The 17,995-nt window shown below is 34.4% G+C and overlaps 1 protein-coding gene across 1 annotated transcript in view; it reads left to right on the top strand.

The window, feature by feature from the left end:
* Positions 1 to 874: 874 nt before the first annotated feature.
* LOC101897331 (chaoptin) overlaps positions 875 to 17,995 on the top strand; it is a 62,042-nt gene continuing 44,921 nt past the window's right edge. Inside the window, exons 1-2 of the mRNA XM_059122030.1 lie at positions 875 to 1,314; positions 5,226 to 5,488. Of these exons, the coding sequence (XP_058978013.1) occupies positions 957 to 1,314; positions 5,226 to 5,488 (621 nt within the window). The 5' untranslated portion in view covers positions 875 to 956. The remainder of the gene's footprint in view (positions 1,315 to 5,225; positions 5,489 to 17,995) is intronic.

Genomic DNA, 17,995 nt, shown 5'->3' with positions numbered 1-17,995 from the left:
CCGCAATTTTATCAGTAGTGCCACCAACCGCTTCATCTGTAACATGCACCACAATGTCCTGCTCCGAAATGATTCGCATGGATTCTGCAATATTTAAAACCGAACATAATTCATCGTCAGCAATATCTGGGATATTGTCATACCCATTTAACTCATCGTCGTCAGCAGCGTCATCATTGTCATCGGCAAAGGCAACAGCTTCAGCTACAACGAATAGCTCTTCTGGTCGAAACAAAAACGAGTCAAGAGCTAAAACATCATTAACACCAACGTGCTTATTAAGGACTCTAAGAAAACCCATTGCAGGCCACAGCTCGTCAGGCTGCAGCTGCAGCATCATCCATAGAGCTTCTTACATTTCGTGTTGGCTCAACAGCATCATCAACACAAATATCAAAATCACAATGCGGAGAAGGCAGGAGAAGGTCCGGCAATACCAACTCCCAACCAACCAGGACGGGTCAGTCCAACGCTTCAGTCTCTCTCAACGTAGTTGTCACTCACATTCAAACCATTGTGCCGGAATTTCATTACAACATCCAAATAATAGCACAGATCTTGTACAGCAACATGGAAAACATTGTCATCAGCGGCAGAAAACGAAAGAAAAGCTGCAGCAGCGGCATTCCCAGCGGCAACAACATCCACTGTTAAATAAAACACGAAAATTCTTACAATTGCTGACATATTTCGTAGCAATCTTTACAACATTAACAGTGCCGACATCGTATGCAAAAACCCCAACAACAACACCAACAGCAATCGAACAACATGTGAACTTAAACGAAAGGAATTTGGAAATAGCCACAACGGCAGGGAAAAACTCATCCTGGGCATCAACGTTCATAGTTAACAACAACAACAACAGCAGCAACAACAACATCGATATCGTCAGGAGTAACAAATATTCGCAGGATTTTTCGTCATCACTGGCATTCATTGATGAGCATGATGACATGGTATCCGCAACACCATCCCACGTAGTTTCCACACCAACATCACTGGGGCCCAGCAACACGTTATCCTTGGCAAATGGCAACAACAACAACAACAACAAAATCAATTCCAGGCTAGCTGTTGATACCAATAACATCTTTACTTCACGTTTCATTCGCTCTCTGGAGAGTGGCAGTAGTAGCAGTAGTGGCGGAGGTGGCAGCAGTACCAGCTCGAGCTCATTCACATCTTCTTCGACCGGACCATCTGGTTTTATGAATATCAACAATCAAAATTTGGATGTCGGTCTAGCCAATAACATCGAATGCCCCAGCTTTGATGAGAGTTCAGCATGTCCTTGTTATAAATTTGAAGATGGTGAGTATTTTTTGGAAGTTCAAATTTGTGGAATTTAAATTAAACAAGTAACAAGTAGAAAAGGTGTAAGTCGGTCGGGCCGATCTTTGAATACCCTCCACTATTTGGAACGAATTTGGCAATTAAAATAAGTTAAAAAGCAGTAAGTTCGGCCGGGCCGAACTTTGAATACAGTCCACCATTTGGAACGAATTTGACAATTTTCAAAAAATAAAATCCGTTAAAAATTCTGTTAAAGTCTTAAAAATACCGAATATAGCCTTTATATTGGGGTCTATACGACGTGGACCTACATAGGCATTGTTTGTTATAAGCCATTACCATATTCAAATTCGAAAACTTGAAATAAATTGTGAATAATGTAGCTAAAATCATCAAAATATCGTATATAGGGATGTATCGGAGCAATACGAAGACCTGGACTTGCATAGACAATTTTCTGTCACTGGCTTTAGCATCCATTACGAACTTCAAATACGACATCTCAAACAATTTCTGTGAATATTGTACCTAAAATCAAAATACCGATTATAAGGAGGTACTGATATATGGGGCCAATACGACGACCGGGACCTGCATAGACAATTTTCTGTTACAGACTGTAGTTCCCATTACGAACTCTAAATAAGTAATTTGTAAACTTCTCCCGTGAATAATGACGCTAAAATCATCCAAATACCGCATATTGGGAGGTACCGTTATAGGAAGACTTGAACCTGCACAGACAATTTTCTGTCGTAGGCTGTAGTATCCATTACGAACTTCAAATTTGAAACAATTCTGATGAATAGTGTGGCTTGTTTGTTCGGGATACCGTAGTATTTTGTTGTTGCAAAATGGTCAGGCTTTATCCCTTTTTTTGTTGTTTTTATAAAAACAACGTTAGTTTATTAGTGGAGAACGATGGTAATGTTTACCAGGGGGTAAGGCAGGGAATACCTAGGTTTTGGAAAGAGCCACCATAATGATGAATAATGTCGCTAAAATCATCAAAATAACGAATATAGGGAGGTACCGTTATAGGTGTGCAAAATTTTAGCCTTTTATCTCAATTCGTTCAAAAGATAGCGTGATTACAACAGACAGACGGACATCGCTAAATCGACTTTGAATTTTACGCGGCATAAGTATTTACACGGTCTGGCATAAGTATTTGGAGGAGTTTCAAACGGATTGATAAAGTTAATATACCCTCCATAGTATGGTGGAGGGTATAAAAAATAAAATCTGTTAAAATCTTGAAAATACCGAATGTAGCCGTTATATTAGGGTATATTATACGACGTGGACCTGCATATGCAACTTTTGTCATAATCCATTAAAATATTCAAATGTGAAACTTAAAAAAAATCGGTGAATAATGTAGCTAAAATCATCACTATTATATGGGGACTATACCAAAACGTGGATCTTTACAGACAATTTTCTGTCATAGGCTGTAGTAGCCATTACGAACTTCAAATACAAAATGTAAAACAATTCCGGTGAATAATCTCGCTTAAATCATCAAAATAACGAAACCATTACCAATATATGGGGCGAAACCAAAACGTGGACCTACATGGCCTATTTTCAATACCAATTCATCAATGTCCTTCATTTCGTTGGGAAGCTAGAGTGATTTCCACAGACAAACGGACATTGCTAAATCGACATCGAATTTTATGCGGATCAAGAATATATACACTTTATGCGGTCTAAAATCTATATTTCGAGGTGCTACAAATGGAATGACAAACTTAATATACCCTCCATTCTATGGTGGAGGGTATAAAAATACCGATATAGGTCTATATATCAAATATCAAGTACCGAATCGTTGTATAAAAATCGTTGACCAATATGGGCAGTTTTTGACACAGGTTGTAGGTTGTAACATATAACCCATTACGAACTACAAATAGCAATTTCTTGACAAATAAATAAAAAATCATCAAAATACCGAATGTGGTACTCTAATATAGGGGATTTATGAAAATGTTGACCTATATATACAATGTTCCGCTACCGGAGTTAGAACCCACAACGAATTACAAATACCAATTTTTAGACAAATCCGAGGAAAATGTGATTAAAACCATCAAAATACCGAATATCAAGAGGTACCCTACATATACAACGTTCCGCTACCGGATCTAAAACCCATGGCATTCAACAAATACCCTTATTTTAGACTAACCCGCGGAAAAATGTGACAGAAATCATCAAAATACTGAATATCGGGAGGTACACGTATATTGGGGCTATACGAAAACGTGGACCTACCACGTGTCACCGAAGCTGTAACACATAACTATAAATACCAATTTTTAAACAAATTGGTAAAAAATACATTACAATTCCTAATATTGGGAGCTACTGTTATATGGCATTTACCCCAATTCGTTGACCTATACAGGGTGAGATAAAAAAAAAACTGCAAACGCCATAATTTTTACATTTCTTTAAAATTTTATTGACTGTAAGGAAAAATCGCCGGTAATAGCATAAAATTTTAGAATAAGCTTAAATTTGTTCGAATTAGTCACCTTTGGCACAAATTATGGCCTTCAAACGGCCAATGAAACCGCCACATGCTGTCCGAACGTTTCTCTGTGGTATTTTGGCCCATTCCCGGCGAAGTGCTTGCTTGAGGTGATCGACACTTTGGTATTTTTTAGTGGCAACCTTGCCTTTTATGGCCATTATGCGCAGGAAATGAAGCGAGGAACCCCATATTGTAACCATTATTGGGTGGCGCGTGCTGAGTCCGATGGTGCTGTGTCCTGTTGGAATGTCCAAGGTCTGTGGCCAAAATGTTTGCGTGCCCAAGGCTTTAATACATCCTCCAGAATGGCCGTCGCTTGAGTTCTGGTGGTCAACCGAAGGTGGACATTTTTCAGCTGACCTCTTTGGCATGTAAACACGATCATTTTAGGGTTTGCAAAGTCAGAGCAAAATCGGATTGTCCTTTCTTTTTTTGTGCAAAAAATATGTATTTTTTAAATTTCGACCTTTTGTGGAGGAGGTACAACGCTGCTGGACAACGAATGTTTTCTCATCTCATCGGAGAAAACCAAATTCGGCAGTTAAATAAAATAAAAATTTCGTTCCTCAAAATATTCGTTAAAAAATCCATGATTTTTTCCAAATAGACATTATAAGAATATTCCAATCCTAAAAAAGTTAAACTTTTGATGGTGTGGACATTTACATATTTTTGAAAAGTTGGGTCTTGGTATGACCCCATTTATACCATTTATTCCATTTATACTTGGCACATCTAAATATTTCTATCAACACAGGATCTATTACAAAAAAAGCGGTACAGATCTGACCATTCCTCCTGCTACCTCCCCCACAAATGGTCAAAGTTTTGAATAACCAAAACGTTTATAAAATCCGAAATAAGCATCAGGTTGTCTTAATATTTCACACATCCCATTATTTCCACTAACAAAAATCCTTTGTGAAGATGGGATATATAGGTCCACTACTTCTGGTACCTCCCCCATAAAGGGTTAACATTTTGAATATCCATGAAACTAAAAAAAGCGAAATTGACATCCGATTTTATCATATTTAGTTCGGTCCGATACGAAATGGCCAATATTGGCCAATTCCTTCAGAACCAAGTGCATAAGGGGTTAAACATTTGAATTATCATAACAGAAGTCAAAAGATTTTTGTGGTCCTTCACAAAGTCGAAACTTTGAATAAATGTTGTATAGCAAGATTAGCTATTACACTTGATCATTCGTACGTATTCCCTTTTAAATTAAAAAAGTCTTTACCAGAATACTATTAGACAAATAAAAAGGTCAATAAGACTCATAGTGTAATGCAATATGAATCCCTTAATCAAACTCCAAATTTAAACCGCAACTTAAAACAGATGTATCTTTAATATATTATTCATTTTTATTTCACAGGCCTCTTTCTCGAGTGTCCCGGTACAACGGCGATATCGTTGCGTTCCACACTGGAACGAATATCATCGCCCATCCATTCGTTGTCAATTTATGATTTTGATCGTTCGGTCACGTCTCTATCGCAGGATGTCTTCCAGCCAGGTGTCAATATAAGACATTTACAGTTTTCACATTCGCATTTGGAAACGTTGAAAGATAATAGTCTCAAGAATGTACGTGCATCGTTGGAATCGTTGAGCATCGTTAATGGTAAATTAACACAGGTATGTACCTACATATTTTAAGCCGAACGCTCGAATTGTAACATAATGGTTATGTGCAATGCATTTGGCAGTGATGAACACATGTTCGAACATAAAGGTGTGGGTACATGTGTGTAAGGCAGGCATATGTTTGAAATGGACATGAACATGTTTATAGATGTATATATGTGTTTGTGGGAATGTTGTGTGAATAAAATAACGTACGAAAGTCCATTTAACAGTTGCGTAATTATATAAGACAGTTGGGTGAATAATATTTGTTGAAATGTGGACAGTGAAATGGGTGGAGTTTTGTTCCTACTAAGAACACTTTGAAACGCTAATTGTTTCCAGTTTTTTGTTTTGTAATAAATGAGAATATTTGATATAAAAAATGCTTTTGTATTAAATAAGTTTGTACCTTTACAAAAACCTTATATATCTATATGAATAAAGGTTTAAGTAATTGACTGACTGACTTAACCATTCATCAACAATTAGACGAAATGGCTGTAGCTTAAACTTGAAATTTTGGTTTACTCTTGGTTTCGAAGAAGTGAGATAAGTCTGGGTTCCGGAAATTCATACTAGAACGGTACAAAAAGTATAAAAAGGTAAAAAATATGGTACACTTTGAGGAAGCTGTAGATCTAAAACTCTTAAATTTGGAATTAGGATCGCTGATGGGGCGTCTTGAGTGAATATATAGAGCTGGAATCTCGAAATTTGATATTTTGAAAATTGCACTGTATGAAGTTATGATTAAAACATTTTGTCAAAAAGAAAAATATGCATTCTGAGTACAAAAAAGGCCTAGCATGAACTCTTGGAACGGATGTAAATTTTAACGAGGACTTTTCGCTTTCGAAGTAGCGGGCACTTGCTAGTGAGAGAATAAAAATGAAAAGCTGAAGTAAGAATCTTGAAATTTTTGGTGAGGGTCACTCTTGGTCTTAAGGGGTGAGACAAGGCTGGGTTTTTGGAAATTCGTACTAAAACGGTACAAAAAGTATAAAAATATACTAAATATGGTGCCTTTGGGGAAGCAGTACAACTATTCCTTTTAAATTTGGAATGAGGGTCGTTGAAGGATGATAGATGATGATGAAAGTGTTTTTGGAAACTTGCACTACAGATGTACGAAAAGTACAAAAATGTACAGCATTTGGTACCATTTCGTATTATGCGAACGGTTTGAGCTAAAATCTGGAAATTTGGAATGGGAATCGAAGTTGAGGAGTAGAATCGATGCAAGGAGGTAGTTTTGAAAATGTGTACTCATGTATACAAAATGTACTAAACGGTACTAAATTTAGTACATTATGAATTTGGAGGAAGGTATAGTACTGGAATCACGTAATTTGAAATTAACATTACTGGCGTAGTGTGGGATTGGGATATGGAGGAAGTTTTCGAAATATTGAATTTTTTTTATGCCCTACACCACAAGGTGGTCAGGGTATTATGTCTTTGTGCATTTGTTTGTAACAGGCAGAAGGAAACGAGATAGACCCATAGTTCCTTTTGATGATCTGCATAGAATTACATTCTGAGTCGATTTATGCATGTCCGTCCGTCCGTCTGTCCATGTATTTTTGTAAACAAAGTACAGGTCGCATTTATTGTCCGATCCAGATGAAATTTTGCAAAGATCTTTTGTTTGGCCCAAGCACGAACCCTATTGAAATTGGAGATAATCGGTCAAAATTTAGATATAGCTCCCATATATATCTTCGTCCGATTTGCCTTTTATTGTGCACCAAACGTGTAATATCCGCCCGAATTGTATGAAATTTTGCATATACACCCAAATTAGGCCTGAAAATATGTATGCGAAATTTGATCGAAATCGGTTCAGATATATCTATAGCTCCCATATATATTGTTCATCCGATTTGTTATTTTTGTCCACCGCCGCAGTAATATGCACTATGCAACAACAATATTTGGGGAAATATATCAAATACAGCTCAGAAATACATTTGCTAAATTTTATCGAGATCGGTTCAGATTTGGATATAGCTCCCATATATAACTTCGTCCGATTTACCTTTTATTGTGCACCAATATAATATTTGTCCAAATGGGATGGAATTTGGCACTTACGACCGAATTGAGTCTAGAAGCTAGTATGTCAAATTTGGTGAAGATCGGTTCAGATATAGCTATAGCTTCCATATATATTATTCATCCGATTTGTTATATTTTTTACCCACAACCGTAATATGCACTCCGTAACAACGGTATTCAGGGAAATATATCAAATACAGCTCAGAAATATCTTTGCCAAATTTTATCGAGATCGGTTCAGATTTGGATATAGCTCCCATATATATCTTTATCCGATTTCATATTAATTGTGCACCAAATGCTTCGGCATATTTAGTCCTTTGAATTTTAAATTATAATTATAATCATATAGTGTATGATTGCATTCTCTCATAAAAACTTTTAATTGTTATGCGGAGCTCTACTAAATTAGCAATGTGGTGTAGGGTATCATAAAGTCGGCCCCGCCCGACTTTAAGACTTTCTTTACTGGTTTGTGTTTGAGATTTGGAAATTTGTTCTAAATTTGTACGAGAGATACTAAATGGTACTAAATTTGTTATTTTGTGAAGGGATATGGTTGGAATCTCGAAATGTGATATTAAGGTCTATATTGGTGTCTGGTTGATGGTGGTCTACTATAATTTTAAGAAAAGTACTAAATAGTATTAAATTTGATATTGGATGAAGGAATAGATCTGAAATCCTGTAATTGTACGAAAAGTACTAAAAGTTACTAATTATACCCTCAACCTAGAGAGGGTATATATCATTTGATACAACCAAAACGTGCCTCATCCAAATAACGGTTTTAGACCCTAAGTCTCTTTGGACCAAATCCGTTTTAGGGCATTTAGAATCGATCTAGCGATTTCTGGAATCCTGAAATTTGACATTGTGGTCTCTAGTATCTGATGTTGATATGTGGGGGTAGTTTAGGAACTGCTTACTATAATTTTTCGAAAAGTACTAAATGGCACTAGTTATACCCTCAGCCATATGGCTAGAGCCTCATGTCTCATCGAAACAATGGTTTTAGACCCTAACTCTCTTTGGACCAAATCCGTTTTAGGACATTTGGAGTCGGTCTAGCGATGTCCGTCCATCCGTCCGTTTGTCTGTTTGACTAACTGGTAGGTATGATAACTATCGAAGGGAGTATCCGATTTGGTCCAAACTTGGTTCATTGTAATATTATTATCAAACTTAGGTCGAGTTCGGCGATGGGTAATATCGGTCCACCCCTTCTCTCCCACACAAGTTCGAAATTTAAAAAAAAACTACTCCAAAGAAGTAGAAAGATAATCCGATTTTGTTCCAAATTTGCAAATCCTAATATTTGTCAGGCCGAAAAAATATTTTAACTAACCTAAGGTCTGGTATGTAGATGTAATATATCGGTCCAATCCTTCTGGCAATATATAATCATATTTATTTAGGTCCGATACGAAATGGACAATATTGACCCATTACTTCGGAGCCAACTCAATAGAGGGTCAATAATTTGAATAATCAAGACACAATCAAAATATATTTAAAAAATCAAATATTGAGGATATACATCTGCATCGGCTGAACCGACTGATACCTTTTAACTTGTTTTGGATCACTGTTGGGGTCTACTTGTTATATATGTTACTACATATATTACTGGGATAAAGCTGAAATTCTGAAATTTGCTATTAAGGTCACTATTGTTTTTTTTTTGTTCACGTATGGGGAAGTTGAACTAGTTTTGAACAGAAAAATTGGATGTGGGTCACTTCTGCAGTGGTTTTATCCTATCCTCCTCGGCCAATTTCTAAATGAAAAATTTTGAAAAATTTTTGAAAGTCTGAAAATTACGCTGTATAGAGATAAGATTAGAACATTTTGTAAAAAAGAAAAAAATATGAATTTTGAGTACTAAAAAGGCCAAAAACGAAGTTTTAGAAAAAATTAGGATGGACTTTTCACTGACGAATTAGCGGATAAAAGAATAATAATTTGAAAACAATATTTCTATATCCCTCCTCATTCCCACTTCCTTTGACAACTTAAAAATTAATTTCATTCATTTTTGAAATAATGCAACCACGGTAGTAGCACAGCGCTGTTGTGGAATTAGTCAGAATTATTGTTCCAGCAGAGAGGGAGATGACGAGAACAGCTACAGCGCCATTATAAGACCGAATATTACACGAGTAATGCGCATTACTTATGAATGCATGCTATGGTAATGCGAATACGCTGGTGTTAGTCGTTAAGCAGGAGCACGTGTGCATGAGTGAATTTGGAAACGGAAACGGATGTATTGCGTGTTGCTACACAAATCCTCGTACACACCCATGTACACCAACACACTCGAATGTAAAGTCAAACAATCTCATACCTCCGACAACCTGTTTATTGTGGCATAGGGAACATCACAGCACACATTCACACTCAGCCAAGATGTTGTGGCTGACACGTTTTCAGTAATCATGGATGTTCTTCTTATGTGATTCTCGTTTCCAGGTTGCCGCTCTGATGTTTTTTGTTTTTTCGGAGAGAGATTGTTGACTTGTTCTGTCCAATGTTGTTGTTCGTACTTCTTTTATTTTCGGATGTTTGTTTGAAAACTCTTGGATGTGTTATGATGATGATGTGGATGCCAAGGACCTACGTTATATTGTCAAATTGAAAACGTGTTGAAAACAGATTCTTCATCATTCGTTTTTGTTGTTGTTGCTGCTGCTGTTGTCTTTATCATAGAGTGTTGACGAGCGAGTGTGAATTTAATATTTAATTTGCAGTCGGAATAATTTACCATGGCCACATGGCTGCTGATGTTGGCTGTTGTTAGCCCTTTATGGCCAGCGGTTATGTTTTGTAAGCGAGTATTTGTACAGAATTAGTCTGTCATGTTGCCACATGGCAAACAAATGTTGGCATCGTCATTTTCAGTTATGTTATTAGCACAAATATGTCTAAGCATATTTGAACTGTCATGTATGTAAATGTAGCTAGAGTTTCTTTGTATGTGTGCATGGGGAATAATAATGTGACAGCAGATGGTGGTCAACTGACTGGCAATATTGTAGAGAAGAGAATATAAATTTTGAAAATAGTAAATATAGATCTATGTTGCTAATGTTTTTGCAATGTGCGTAGTTTAATGAGGATTGGGAATTATTTTGCATTTTATGAGAGTTATTTTGAGAAATATTGACTGTTTGTGAGAACAGCACCAGAAGGAAACATTTTAACGTTTGTTGGTAAGGTAACATAAGATAAAGAGAGGCTTATCACATCATCATGCCAGATCTAATGTTGGTAAAAATTTTAAGATGTTCGAAGTTTGAATGACATTGGACAATATTTATGGGATTGGCAGACTTTCAATATTATGATTCTTCGAGGTGGAGGAGGGGGTGTGAGAAGTATTGAGTTAATATTTTATATATCGCTCTTTTTATACCCTCCACAATAGTATGGAGGGTATATTAAGTTTGTCATTCCGCTTGTAACACCTCGAAATATACATTTTAGACCCCACAAAGTATATATATATTCTTGATCAGCATAAAATTCTATGTCGATTTATCAATGTCCGTATGTGGAAATCACTATAGCTTCCGAACGAAATGAAGTAGGTTGATAAAATTAGACTCAAATATTAATTATGTCTGCAGAACTTTTGGTATTGAAAATGGGCCATGTAGGTCAACGTCTTCGTATAGCCCCCAAATAACAGTACCCCCCGATATTCGGTATTCTGATGATTTTTGTGACATTATTTACCAGAATTGTTTTAAATTTGGTATTTGAAGTTCGTAATATATACTACAGCATAAAACAGAAAATGGGCCATGCAGGTCCACTCCTTCGTATAGCCCCTATATAACGGTACCCCCCGATATTCGGTATTTTGATGATTTTAGAGACATCATTCACCGGAATTGTTTCAAATTTCGCATTTGAAGTTCGTAATAGACACTACAGCCTACGACAAAAAATTGTCTGTGCAAGTACACGTTTTACAACTCCCATGGTTCCTCCCTATATTCGGAATTTTGATGATTTTAGCTACATTATAAACAGATTTTTTTTAAGTTTCGCATTTGAATATTGTAATAGCTTGTGACAAAAGTTGCCAATGCAGGTTCACGTTGTCGTACATATCCTAATATGTATCCTGCTACATTCGTTATTTTTAAGATTTTAATAGAATTTTTAACGGATTTTATTTTTTTGAAAATTGCCAAATTTGTACCAAATGGTGGAGGGTATTCAAAGTTCGTCCCGGCCGAACTGACAGCTTTTTTACTGTTTTTTTTCGAAATTTTTAAAAATTTTGGGAATGGCCCAGAAAAATGTGGACCGATATATTTCATTTAAGAGTTTAAATAAAAGTGCCGAAATATATTGGGATGGGTTAATTTTTTCACATTTTAGCAGTGTTATAATTATTGGATGGACTCAGCGGTCATATATTGTCACTTAGGCCAAGTCTAATATATATAATAGCATCTACCTATTTTTTATCAAATCCGATATTCCGTTCGCTTATATGAGATTTTTGCAAAATTTTAACCTTTTGTGCGGAAAGAAGTAGACCCATTCGTATTGTCTGTCACCGAATCTAATCTATATTTGGTATAGATATTATTATGTATCAGAGTTTTCAATACCCTGTTTGAGAGTTATTGTGTACACCAGATGGTCAGGCAGATAACGAACGGACAAATGACGTGAGAAAAATTTTATCCAAAGTGAGAAAGAGTCCAAAATCATTATTTCTATGAGGCCAATTTCGGTCGTATCAAGTGGCAGCCATAAGGCTGAGGGTATAAAAAATGTCGTTATAATAGTCTTTGAAAATCCCTGATTATTTCAAAGCTGGTCCTAGACAAACTCAGATTTTACCGCTACATGTTGAAAATATAATTAAAAGAAAATACTTTTCAAAAGTCTATTATTGTAGCTATGATAGATCTTCAAAAAAAGAAAGGTTCCTTAAAAATCCATAGTTATAACTCTGTTGGTCCCTGAATAAATATTAAAAAAGGGAAAGTTTATATTCTAAAAGTCCTTGAATTAGAAAAAAAATCTGCAGCGTTTGAAAAGCATTCTTTAAAATCGATTTTCTACAAGACCTTAAAAATTCACTGATACCTTTAGAAAGTGGCTCAGTATAGCTCTGCTTTTAAAAATTAACAAGTAATGCTCTACTTGTTCAAAAATAGGTTTTCTTTGCCAGTCCTCCAAAAAAAAATCCAATAGAAATGTCTTTGCAAAATTCATTAAAAAATCTCCAGATAATCCTTGAAAATAATCGTTGAACCTGATAGAGGAAATTCTAAAAAAAAATCCTCCAATAATCCTTGAAATAGTCTTCAAATAATGGTTGGGTTGTCTTACAAGAATTTCTTTACAAAGTCCATTATTATATTCTCTGAACAATATTAAAAAAATCCACCATTATTTTCCTTGAAAAATAGTATTAAAAACACTATTAGAGTCCTGAAATAATATTCTCAATATTCTATTCGTTAAAGAATCGATAATAAAGAAATGCCGCAAAAAATTATAAACTTTAATCCTTCAAAAATAATCTAAAAATCCATATGTATAGTCCTTGGAAACTATTAAAGTCCACGATTAAGCTCTTGGAAATATTCTTAAAAATCTTTTAACGGTCCTTGAAATATTATTTGCAAAGTATATCGAAACTCCTTAAAAATAGCCTTTAAAGATTCCATGATAGTCTTTGAGGAAATAAATAAGGAAATACTTTAAAAATTTTACTGATAGTCTATGAGGAAATACCTTAAAAATTCGATGGATAGACCTTGAAGAAATACGATTATGTTGTTAGTAAAAAATTTTGAACAAAACGCAAAAATAGTCGTAGAAAAATACTCTTTAAGAATCTACCTTTAATGTCAATTAAAAATATTCCTAAAAAAGTTCATTATTATGGTCAGGAACATGATCATAATAATCCGTAGTCCTTAAATATCCCTTACCAAAATATTGTAACAAAATCAATGTTTATGCTACTGGAGAGTCCTTGAAACATATTCTTATAAAATCAACGATGATAGTCCTTGGTAGTCCTAACGATAATTTGTTTTTGAAGGACTATATAAATCGAAACAATTTTTTAAAAAATAAATAAATCTTTTCCTTGAAACATGTTCTTAAAAATTCGCATTGATCCCTTAATAGTCCATAATAAAATATTATACTTGAAAGTATTCTTGTAAATTTTCGTTTTTTCACCATGAAAATATTCCTAAAATTCCATGATTTTCTACCATGAAAATATTCCTAAAATTCTATAATTAAATATTCTTAAAGATTGCACGATTAAAACAGTACTAAAAAAATCACGATTATAATGCTTGATACAATACAGCATAGCCCTTAAAAGACATAATAAGAAACGCACGGTTAAAAATCTTGAAAATAATTTAAACAAATTAAAAAATATCAGTCGGTTCTGCCGACAGACGTATACCCCCACACAATGTTCGATTATTTAAATATATTTTGACTTCTGTTATGATTTTCCAAACTCTTGATCCTCTTTGGAGTGGTTTTTGAAGGAATGGACAATATTGACCCATTTCATATCGGACTTAAATAAATACGATATATATATATATATATATATATATATATATATATATATATATATATATATATATATATATATATATATACATATATATATATATATATATATATATATATATATATATATATATATATATATATATATATATATATATATATATATATGAATAGATTTTCCTGAAAATTTCCATATATACTGCAACATCGCCTGAAAGTAACATAGGCTATATACATTTTTGAATTTCCACTTGGAACTGGAGATATAGCATCAAAATCGGAGGTACCTCCCAAAAATTTAGATTTTATATGCACATATCTATTGATTGGTTGAAGATACAGTCTCCAAATTTGGAATACGTAACGGAATTTGGAACAAAAATAAGTTTGCCAAATTATATTGTAATCGGTTCACATTTAGATATAGCTCCCATATATATTTTCGACCGATTTCGTTCTTTTGATGCCTCAAACACAATATGAATGTTCGATTCCAATGAAATTTGGAATGTGTGACGGGATTTAATCCGAAAATAAATTTGTCAAATTATATTGAAATCGGTTCAGATTTGGACATACATATTTTCGACCGATTTCATGTATTTGATGCACCAAACACGCTATGTATCTCTAATTTCAATGAAATTTGGTATGTGCAGCGGAAATTAAAACAAATATACATTTGTCAAATTATATTAAAATCGGTTCAGATTTGGATATAGCTCTCATATATATTTTCGACCGATTTCATGTATTTTACGCACCATACACGATATGTATGTTCGATTCCAAAGAAATTTGGAATATGTACCGGGGTTTTGATTAGAAAATAAATTAGTCAAATTATATTAAAATCGGTTCAGATTTGGATATAGCTCTCATATATATTTTCAGCCGATTTCACATATTTGATGCACAAAACACGATACGTAATTCCGATTCCAATGAAATTCGGCATGAGTGGCTAAATTTGGTACAAAAATAAATTTGACAAATTATATTCAAATACGCTCAGATTTGATTATGGCTCCCATATATATACTCAGCCGATTTCACATATTTGATGCACCCAAAACGAGAGAGACAAAATCTGGCACCAGAAAAAATTGCCAAATTATATTGAAATCAGTTGAGGTTTGGATATAACTAACATATATATTTCGGCCGATTTCATAAATGTTATGCACCAAACAAAATATATATGACCGATACCAATGAAATTCAGAATGTGTGGCGGAATTTGGTTACAATAATAAATGTGACAAATTAATTGGAAATTAGTTAAGATTTGGATATAGCTCCCATATATATTTTCTCGGCCGATTTCAAATATTTGACGCACCAATTTCAATGAAATATGAATAGTGTGGCGGAGTTTGGTGTAAAAGTAATTTTTATACCCTACAACACTATGTGTTGGGGGTATTATAATTTTGATTGGGCCAAAAATTATGTAACACCTCGAAATATTGATTTCCCACATAGGAAATTATATATGGATCTTTCTATCTCGCGGAGTCGATCTAGCTATGTATGTCCGTCCGTCCGTCCGTCTGTCCGTCTGTCCATGTTAATTTGTAATCACTCTATAGGTCGCAATTATGGCCCGATCTTCACGAAATTTAGAATGTATGTGGGGTTAAGGTCAGAATAGAACCCTATATCTTTTGGAGATGATCGCATAATATTTAGGGGTTGAAATGGACCAAAAACTGAAAAATTTCCTGATTTTGCAGTTGCTCTACAGGTCACAATTATAAACCAATCGACGCGAAAGTTTGCATGGAGCTAGAGCTTTGGGCTGGGCAGAAGCCTTCCAATTTTGATGGTCATTGGCTAATATTTAGTGGTTGAAATAGACTATAGGATTTGTGATAAATAAAAGTCAAATTTTCCATTAACCTGCGAATATTATTAATGCCGGCGAAATCACAAATATTCTCAATTCTATCGATTCTGACCGTTACGTAGATGCCGATAGCAAAAATATCGGATATATATATAGCGAAATATATACACTGTATATATACAAAGGAAGGGATGTTAGCTAAAATGCCTATATCTCCAGAATGGCTGGAGCGATTTTGACAAATTTTGTCAATTTAGAATGCCCTCTTGGCATAAAATTATAAACTCTAAAAAAATTGCATAAAAAGATGTCAATAATGATGTTAATATATATTTTGTAGTATTTTGTGATATTTTTTTATTTTTTCATATTTTTTATCGCATGCGATTTTTTCAATTTGACTTATAATATTGAAGTGTATATTTTGTAATATTTTTGCACTTTACATCACAGGTTGGGGTTATTATTTATATACAGATTGCAATTATCTTTCGATCCTCACGAAATTTTTCACAAGGATAGGATTAGGCTCAGATGGGCTAAGCCTATTGTTTTCAAAGATGTTCGCAATATATTTATAAGTTGAAATGGACCAGCAACTCAAAATGTTCCTGATTTTGCAGCCGCATGAAGTTAGAATGTAAGACAGCGTGTAGAATGGACCACTACCTTTGTGTGTAAAAATACCAACATTGCTTACAGGCGATATCCGAAATACACAATAGACGAACTTCTGCCTTTTTTATGCTGATTTCGTTGACGAATATAGCCAAATATAGTAGACAAGCAAATCAATTAAATGAGCCTAACTTTGAAGACACAGAGGGGCCTCTTGCTTTTGGAGATGATCGCAAAATATTTAGGGGTTCAAATGAACCAAAAACAGAAAAAAAATTCCTGATCACACAATTGAAGCCTTTCGACACGCCTGAGAAGATAATTAAACACAGGGAAGATGTGGCATTTTGGATGACCATTGGATTATATTTAGCCGTAAAATGGACCACAACAACTAACAGCAATACTGGGAAAATGTCCCTGGTCAAAATGCTATGGGTAATATCTTAACAGTGCTCCGTGACATAATTTCAAAAGCGAAATCTTCCAAAATGGATTTGGGCATGAGGGGGCTTCTAACATATTGTAGTGTTGTAGGGTATCACATGGTCGGCCCTGCATGACTATAGCCTTTGCTTACTTATTTTTAAATTATATTTAAATCGGATCAGATTGGGATATGATTTTAATAAGAACCATTGACCCACAACGCCTTAGGCTAACACTAAAAAACAACACAACAATTGATTTGAAATACGCTTATTACGGCGAAGTATGTTGCTATCTCGAATTCACTAATTGCAATAGAAATGCCACTCAACTTCAAAAGATTGCAGTTTACTGCACGCTTGGTATTTGCTATGAAATAAAAAATCCGATGGACAAACCCTTCGTGTATGTATGCCATGTTACTGCTTTTCTAATGGTTTTGCTTATTTATGCATTAATGTAGTGCATATTTTTTTTTTTAATTTTTTAATTTGTTTTTTTTTTTTTAACCAACATATATTCGTAAATAAAATTTTGAATGCATATAAAATCAAAAGGGGTAGCGAAGCGCACCGGGTTCAGCTAGTATATATATATATATATATATATATATATATATATATATATATATATATATATATACATAACTTCATCATAACATCCATATTTATCTCAAGTTTCTGGTTGGGAGAAATATTTGGATATAGCAAATTCTAAAGAATCGCTGACTTGATTCGTATTTTATGAGAGATAAAAGTATTGGCAATTGTAACTATTTGTGGGGGAGGTACCAGAAGGAGTCCGCAGCTATATATAATTTTCAAAAGAGATCTTGTGTTAGCAAAAATGTTTGTTTGTGTGAAATTTGAAGACAGATGACTGCTTATTTTACTCACTTTGAGCGTTTGCTTTCTCCAAATATTTAACCCTATGGGTCGAGGTACCAAAAAAATGGTCTGATCTCTACCATCTTTATAAGATAT

The sequence above is a fragment of the Musca domestica genome, unplaced genomic scaffold, assembly GCF_030504385.1.
Source record: "Musca domestica strain aabys unplaced genomic scaffold, Musca_domestica.polishedcontigs.V.1.1 2, whole genome shotgun sequence".
NCBI lineage: Eukaryota > Metazoa > Arthropoda > Insecta > Diptera > Muscidae > Musca > Musca domestica.
The sequence above is the reverse complement of the archived record's forward strand: the minus strand, read 5'-3'. Positions and strand labels throughout refer to the sequence as shown.